Source organism: Neoarius graeffei, chromosome 24 (genome assembly GCF_027579695.1).
Source record: "Neoarius graeffei isolate fNeoGra1 chromosome 24, fNeoGra1.pri, whole genome shotgun sequence".
Lineage (NCBI taxonomy): Eukaryota > Metazoa > Chordata > Actinopteri > Siluriformes > Ariidae > Neoarius > Neoarius graeffei.
The window spans coordinates 57,278,720-57,287,381 of record NC_083592.1 but is presented as its reverse complement, the minus strand read 5'-3'; the positions used below and the strand labels follow the sequence as shown (position 1 = coordinate 57,287,381).

The 8,662-nt window shown below is 41.0% G+C and overlaps 1 protein-coding gene across 1 annotated transcript; it reads right to left on the bottom strand.

The window, feature by feature from the left end:
- Positions 1-2,402: 2,402 nt before the first annotated feature.
- On the bottom strand, positions 2,403-6,758 carry bmp10 (bone morphogenetic protein 10). Its single transcript, XM_060906814.1, has 2 exons — positions 5,995-6,758; positions 2,403-5,733 (listed from the first exon to the last, which is right to left on the bottom strand). The coding sequence occupies exons 1-2, from the start codon at positions 6,377-6,379 to the stop codon at positions 4,703-4,705; spliced, it is 1,416 nt and encodes a 471-aa protein (XP_060762797.1). The 5' UTR covers positions 6,380-6,758; the 3' UTR covers positions 2,403-4,702.
- Between the last annotated feature and the right edge of the window lie 1,904 nt (positions 6,759-8,662).

Below are 8,662 nucleotides of genomic sequence, written 5' to 3'. Positions count from 1 at the left end.
ATTATGTTGATGATTTTCCTATACAGGGGGAAGCTGTAGCGTAATGGTTAAAGAAGCAGCATTGGGACCAAAAGGTCACTGGTTTGATTCCCTGGACCAGTAGGAATGGCTGAAGTGCCCTTGAGCAAGACACCGAACCCCCAGCTGCTCTGGGTATGTTGGATAAGAGCGTCTGCTAAATGTCATTAATGTAATGTAATATCAGTACGTCCCAAAGCATTTTATTCACCATGACGCGCCATACATGCTGGTCCACCACCCAAAAGTTGATTATTAGCTCATCCGGGCAACAGGTAATGAGTTTATTCCATCATGTGTTGTCTGTCGTCATCCGCATTTCATGAAAATCACTTCTCTCTCAATTCTTCACCGATTTTTATTCTCTTTGGTAGGAAGGTAGGTCTGCCTGGGGTGCATATAGCTTCTACCCAAATTTACAAAATTGCAATTAATAATAAAGATATGGAGTAATTAATCAATCCCTAACAAGCAATTTCCACACAAATGGCTCCTTCTCCCTCAATTCTTCACTGATTTTGATTCTTTCTGGCATGAAGGTAGGGGAACCTAGGGTGCATAGAACTTCTACCCAGATTTACTTCATTACAATTATTAATGAAGTTATGGACTAATTAAACCTTAATGAGCAGTTCAACAAAAACTCCTCTGTTCTTAAAGTTGCAACTTTATATCTGACTGTTACAAAATGCTGAAACTGGAGACTCCTTAAATACATCACAGAAAACTTCACCGTATCAATGATTACATGATTTTTTTTTTACCTGCTTATGTGGCACGTCTTCCATACAAGTCCCTCTAAATGAGCTGTTACTATAGAAACAATAACGTGTTAGAACGAGCACATTAATGTTTGTTGCTAACATATCACTTGCTCCTGGCTTCCCATTTCAACAGAGTAGCAGGGGGTTTGGTCGTGATTCGACACTGTCCAGATGTGACTTTTTTTATAAATAGCTCATTAATGAGAAAATCTCAAAGGCTCTTTGGGGAAGCTTTAGAAGGAGTTTAAGAATTTGTTCATTTTGATTCACTGATTATAGAAAAAATAATGTGTCAAAAAGATTAATGCAGATTAATCGCACTCTATGATGTCCTTCATGTGCTAGTTGGAAGGTCTTCCCACTTGTGAACTCAGAAATTATGAGTATGTCCTGTTCAGGTGCTGTGTCGTAGAAGCAAAATATCCTCTTCTCCACCATATTGAAAGGGTGAAGGTCATCTCAACTTGGGCATCAAAATTATTTTTGAAAATCCCACTCGAGATTGAGTTGAGGGGCATTCATGTGCGACTTCCAAGTTGTCAACTTGTATTTACTATAATTCCAGACCACGGTGTCCCTCAGTGTCTGTATATTTACAGCTAGTACAGCTAGTTGCACAACTTTCCTAATCCAGTGTTACCAAAGATTGCTTGTCCTAGAATTCAGGGGGGAAAAAACAAAACAAAACAAACATCTGCCTCTACAGAACGTAAAGTGGTCATTACCTTCTACATGACTTTGGATTTGTTTCACGTGTAATTTGGCTCCAGACCAAATAGTTGCTTCAATGGGAGGTTAAAAATTATGAATAAAACTACTTCTCTTCCAAGTTGTGTTTAAATAAAGAGCTCTGGACATGTCACGGATAAAAATAGCTGATGTTTTGGAGTGGTGTGTGTTTAAGGGGCTCTGCACAGAATCAAGTGACAGCTTTCAACTTAATCAAAGCTGTGAAGATGCATTTCTTGGTGGAAGCGTTTTTATAGAATTAGCAAAGCCAAATGTGGTGTAAAAATCAGATGAAGCACGTCCTTTATTCAGTACAAGTTCAATTTATTTGTACATTATATAATGTTTTTTTTTAATTTACATACTCTATATTGCTATACATACTTACATAAATGACAAAATAAAAAATAATAAATTAATTTTCAATAAATAGGCTTTTTTTTATCATAAAGCAGCAGTATGGAAGACCACATTTCAGAAGTTCAGTGATGCTGGTAAGTTTGAGGAAACCTCAGTTTTGTGTGATCCATGGTCAGTTTTTGACACTATTTGTAACTGTAAAGGCAACAGAAGGGGTTCATGTTTCTCACATTGGTGTTAGACACAAATTTGAGTAAAATCATCATCCTCAGAGTGGACAAAAAGCAACCCTCTATAGGGACAAACACATTTACACATTCAGTTAACACTTCAAACAAACCTGATTAGCAGTGCATGGAACTGGTATTGCTGGTTAGCATAAGATGTTAAACTAGGTATTAGCTATACGTGAATATGTTATATGTGTATATGGTTCTTTTCAAGGTTTTCTTCCATATACCGTCTCAGCAAGCTTTTCCTCAACACTTTTCCTTCAATTAAATGTCCAGATTTCGACCTGGATTTCTATGAAGTTGCTTAGTGACAGGGTTTATTTTTTAAAAAGAGCTAAACAAATAAAAGTTGGTGCTTTATACTGCTAGTAGCTAATATAAACATATTTTTCTCATTGAAAAATGATATTTTACCCCAAACCGAAAATGTTACAATTATTAATGAAAGTTAGTGTGGACCAGCTAGCTATGTTCAAAAGATCATGCTAATCATTTCCTGTTATGGTTGTTGTTGTTGTTGTTTGTACTGTTCGTTCCCTAATTTGTTGAAGAAATCTGAAGGGTGACTATGCAGTTAGAGAAAGGTACTGTACCAAACTGTACCACAGTTTGTCACCTTGGTGGGACTCTCAAGGCTACATCCTACGTATGAAATGCAGTATACCTTTACATTTTATTTAAGGTACATGTATAGTCCTTAAGGGATAATTACAGTACACCCATTAAATAATTGAAAGTCTTAAAGGTATTGCATTTTAAAAAAGTCAAATTCAAAGTCCCTCCCGTGCCAGGACCTGGTCTTCCCAAACAGTCTCCCGTCCCAGTACTAACAAGGCCCTTAAGACACATTGGACGGCGCAGATCTCTGTTTCTATAGTCCTCTATAAGCCTTTGCATTTTAAAGATATACTGTATTTAGTAAGCAAAAATACATTTTCACTTATTTAAGGTACATACTGTAATTCAGTTCCCCCAGGCGAAAGGTACCGAGGACATACTCTTGAAGCTCACCACCTCAGTCATGAGCAATCATACAGTTTAGTACTTTTTATATAATAGCAAGGATGGAATGTGAACCGTGGTCCACTGACAATAATTCCTTCATGTGAGACCAGATTGGGGTCACGGAGTTGAAGTAACATTTAAGCCCGGTGGAATCTTGACAGCCCTAGTTGCTTGAAATGGTCACTTGCATGTTTCTCAGCCCCAACACCTTCTTATCATGGACTGCTCAAGGCCTGGGAGCTTAGTTCTCACGGCATGCAAGGCAACAGAATGCAGATAACCCCATAACCTCTACCCCTCCACCTCACACCCACCAGAACCCTTATGATGCAGTCTGCCCTGCCTTGGACTTTGGAAAGAGTGTGCAACTTCCTCCATCTGCTCTTCTGCTCCTTTCTTGCAGCTAATAGTATAGTTGGTGATCCAAAGTTGTTGTTGGTTTTTTGTTGCAAGTTACAGTGTTGAGGTAAGGCATGAAGATGCAAACTATTCAAAGAAGCAAAACATAAATAAAACTTTAAAATACATAAATCTGAGTGACCATGTGCGCATCAAACAGAGGAATGTTCTTTGAACTTTTTTAGACATCTAAATAGCAATCGTTGCCTGATACCTGGACAAGGTCCATACATTTTGCATGTCCCGAATGTCCAGAGGGTGTCCATGCAAAACAAAAACAGGAATCCCGCTCATATTTTCTCATTGACCGGTAGACCATCTCATGCTAGATCATTCTGGTTAGTTTCACACATTTCCGTTCCTCAAAGACATCCCAGATAACCATATTGCTTTGCCTTGGATGGCCCGTATCAAATGCTTTCAGCTACACAGGAAGCTGTGTATTGACACAGGGCAGAGAAGGATGTAGATATGATGCTGCAGAGACTGGATGCTGGGGGTTTGCACAAGCCTCCATTGAGTGACCCTGCAGGGTTTTTTTTTTTCCAGAGTTCTCAGCCCCCTCCCCCCAAAAACCAATGTTCTATGTTTCTGAGACACCTGCATTGAGAGAGAACTTTGCTGATGTAAAATGTAATTGCCATTGAAAAGGTCAGGCATGTATCTTTGGTATAAGTAGTTCAGGTCCTCTATCACATCCAGAAAATATCAAAATACAATGCAACACCTCAACAGCTTTCCGAGTCTGGCTGGAGTCATCTTGAAGTTTATTTAGTAGATTTAGTGGTTTGCTGTATTGTTTTCCCCTCACTTTGGAATGACCTGTTCAGAGACTGTTTAGATGGTTATCATGAGTTGTACATTTGACCTTCGAATCTTTCTTTTTTTTTCTTGAAATTAACTTCAAGTACACTCTCCATGAAGGCAATATATACAGAAGAACTAAATCTGGTCTTCTTTTTAAAATTCTTTCTTTTCTACTGTCCCTTTTGAAAAAGTTAAATACAAAAGCATCACCCCATCTTAAAGTTCTTAAAGGTTCTTGACAACCCTTTTACTGTGGGACTTTTTATGTCTTGAGTTAATCCTATTGACTTGGAACTGCAGTCTCTTTTCCTCCCAGACATAGAAATGTCTCCATTTCTCAGTGCCCTTTACCAAACCTTTCAACTTCCCCACCAAAGATTTGGAGGACTATCTGCAACCACACTCTGCCACTACCATGCCTTCAAACTTGTACTGGTAGGTGACCACACCTGCATCATCCAGGTAGAGAAGTGAGATAGGGTCAAGCTTTGTGGGGACACAGCAAGCTCTGGAAACAGTCTTTGGATTTTTAAGGCTGACCAGAGTCTGCACAATGGCATGCTTGGTTGGAGTGACATGTTTGGTTAGGGGGTAACTACAGACTCCTGTGCATTCATATGCCTCATAGCCCTGAGGTTCTAAGATCCAAGAGTCCCAACCAATGTCCTTAAAATCAACATATAGGGAGCTCTTCTTGCACTGGTTGGCCTTTGCATTCCTTCGAATCCTGGAGGCCGTGTCATAAATGAGGTTGGAGCGCATCTGCAGGAGAGCTTCTTCATCTGGTCCCCCTTCTTTCATATCCCCTTCTTGTCCCATACTCCCAAGTGACCCCCAGAGATCCATGAGTTCAATCCCCAGGTCATTCAGACCTGTGCCAGGCATTTCATGCTTGATCATCTCATTCAACTCCTGCTTTTCTCCTCTGTGATCCGTGCTCTGGTCATTGGAGAAAACAATTATTAGAGATTTGTGCCTCTCTTCTGGACTGGTATCGATTTCCATGTCCCCCCCTGTGGCAGGCCCTTCAAACTCTGTCCCATTCTGTGAGTTTAAACTTGCAATATGAACCTCCAACCTGTGGGTGTTGCCATAATTGGACCTGCGCCAGTGTTGCATGGCAACAGTTATGTCAAAAGTCTCCCAGCCATTGTCCGTGCCATAAACCTGCCGTGATGCTAACTCCACTAGCTGCACCTTTTCCTCTTCTCCATCTTCAGGCCAGCTGTCATTCCGCTGAACTACTTCATAAACGGTCACCGTCCGGTCGACACCAGCATACAGGTGCCTGTCGATCTGGATGAGGGTGTAGAGACGGAGCTCAGCAGCCATAACCCTCTCATGATTTGGGATGGAAACGTTGAAAAGGAGGGGGTGTCGTCTCACACCATTGGGACCCAAATTGCTTGGGGTGTACTCTGAGGAAGGCAGTAATAACAGCTTTTATGCATGAGCCAAACCAGATTTAGGGTTCATACATAACCAACCATTGCACAAGAAATTTGAACAAGCCATGAGACATAAAGTATTGCCTTTGAGTGGAATCAACCCAGTTTTGAAAAACATGAAAGGAAATCCTTTTTTTAAAAATAAAGACATGGCAAATATCAGTAAAATCTATATTTCTGTGAAAAGAATGGGGGAATAAAGGCTCTACCAAACCAATAAAACACATTTACCTTCATTTTTGAAGCTGCGTACAATGTTTGCAGATGGCATGGATGTTCGGTCATTAGCAAACCGGTTGTATAATTCCAACATGTATTCTGGAGGCTGCACTCGGGGTGCCCCAGGCTGCAAGGGGGGTCCATGTCCTGACAGGTTGAAGGTCCGGAGGAACTGTCCCCGTAGAGTCTCCAGCAGATTTTGCATATCCATCTCACTGTCCTGCTCTAGAAGAGAAGGATCAACAATCCCTCCACGGCCATCATCAAGCCCAGGGGCAATTCTGTGCCTCTCTGGGGAACTTATGGGACTGGCATCCCCAGAGAAAAGCCCTAAAAGGAGCAGGAGGAAAGGGAGGCAATGCATGGAGGCAGTTGAGCAACCTTTGACGCCAGGCATGGTTAGGAGTGCAAGAGCAGGTATCAGCTGGAACCAGTCTCCAATATGCAGCAAGTTTCATGCAAAAAGAGAGTGAAATTGGTAGATTTCCTTGGTAGATCCTGGAAAGAAAAGCATTATATCCAAGCTTTTTAAAATATATTTTAATAGTTGTGAATTATCCCTCTGGTTCAGGTGGTTCCTTGGATGAGAAAGATGATTTGAGTCCCGTAGTTGATCTGGAAGATCAGTTAGTCTGTCCTGTTCTGGGTGTAAATGGATACTGGTTGCAGTTTTCTAATGCATCTATTCCAGATCTCGGTATTTATTTCTTCAGACACCATTCAATGCGGCTCTGATGAGTGTAGAGTTTGGTTTGAAGGACGGCTTCATTGAGTTTCACTGTGGCATCTCTTTTCTTCTTGTCTTTTCCGCTCTCTCACTCTCCCTCACTTCCTATCTCTTGCTTTCTCTTGGTCCCTTATCTATAAGCTGGGAAGCTCTGCATTTTCACTGACGATGGTCCCAGCGTGTGTGTGTGCGCGCACACTGTTATCTACTTTCTTTCCTTAATGAGGACTTTGTAAACATCATTCTGATACCAGCAGAAGCTGTTTTTTTGTTGTTGTTCTTTGGGTGGGTGAGCCGGGGAAGAGACTTGGATCTACTGTTTATTTACTTTTCCCAATGGTGTGGTTCCAGTGATGAACCACCATTTCATTGACCATGTCTTTCAGACAAAGTTGTTAAGGTCTGCTGTTTGTTTTTTTTTGTTGTTGTTTTGTTTGTTTTTTTGTTTTGTTTTTTACTTGGATAGCATTGGAGATGTGATCAAACAACTCATCAAAACAGGATAATTTAAATGAAATGAGGTGTGAGGACCATATGCTTTGACATCATTGTCAGGATAATGAGCTGACAAGTCAGCTGAAAATCAGGATGAAGATGACTCAAATGTACAATTTGACAGCCAAAAGAGTTAAATCAGGTGTTCCCACATTAGTATGTGCTGTTTTAATCTTTTTTTTGCTATCCTAATATGGACTAGCATTGGAGTTCAGGGTTGTCAAGGATTAGGGTTGTTTGTTCCCCTTGGTTAAGTATTACCTATTTCTGTGGTGTTTTCTTAAAGTTTATTCTTAAGCCTCCAACTGCAATTACTTTGGAACATTGGGGTTGATTTGTTGCATTTCACTCAGTAAACGTAGTTTCTGTCCAGCAACTTTTGATTCTAATGTCTTTAGTGCCCTATCAGTGCTCAGTTGTTCAAGTGATGGCTTCCAACGTTCCAGTCTCTCAGCAGCAAGTGTTGTTCTGTGCTTCCATGTCAAACAAACAGCACTTTCGGAAGTGCTGTGAAACTCTTATCACAACTGTCTAGGGACTGACAAGACCTGGTGGTCGAAAGAAAACTCTGGCAATGGTGAATGGTTTGTGAAAAGCGGCCTGTCTGGCCAGGATTCTTCACATAGATCAAATTCCTCAAGGCACAAACGAGTGGCACAGGATTTTCTGCTGATTTGAGAGCAGCTTTAGGATCACCTAGTCCAAGTTTTGGTATATAGATACCCGTTACCAAGACTTTCTCAGATCAGCTGGGACCAGCACTTAATGAAACAAAGGTCTACCCCAGGGATCAGATATACCGACACTGCCTTACGTGTGAATGATTAGAAATGACGCACAGGGTCAGGAGTCACAATGATAGACCATTAAGAGGGTGTGTAGGAGAAGTTTGACCTAGTGACCAACTGTTCCAACATTCCTCCTGCCCCCCCCCTCCAGCATTCCTGCTTTCCTTTGTCTGGTGACATGGAATCCTACAGATTGTAGCTGTGATGTTAACCGAACTTGACCGGACCTTCCATATGATCTTGTCAAAGCCTCAACCCTACCAGAAAAATCTGGACTCTGTGTTATGGACAACACTACCACAGACTGTCAACAGAGCAGTGGATGTTTTCTTATTGCACTCAAGAGGGACATCCTCCACACCTCTGGGTCTGGATCCGTGTCTTTTGTTTTTCAATCATCATGACAGTTCTCAGGCATCCCACGAACATCCTTACTTACGTAATATTTTCCCCATGTTTTTCATTGCTTGTTTCAAGTCGCACGATAACCTTTTATACTCACTCCCTCGCTCACACGCAATCTCTAATCTCCAGGCATATAACTTCTTATTCTTCTTATTCCATGTGAATATATGGTAAGAATAAGAAGAATGTGAAGAAAACGTCTTCATATTTCTTACCATGAGATGCAAACAAAATTTGAACCAGAAACAATAATGGGATACAACGC

What these genes read in the sequence shown, in the direction of transcription:
- bmp10 (XM_060906814.1), bottom strand. Translation starts at nt 6,379, where the DNA reads ATGCCTGGCGTCAAAGGTTGCTCAACTGCCTCCATGCATTGCCTCCCT. An exon ending in ACGCAGCTTCAAAAATGAAG is followed by an intron (nt 5,734 to 5,994) that starts GTAAATGTGTTT and finishes TGCCTTCCTCAG; the next exon opens with AGTACACCCCAAGCAATTTG.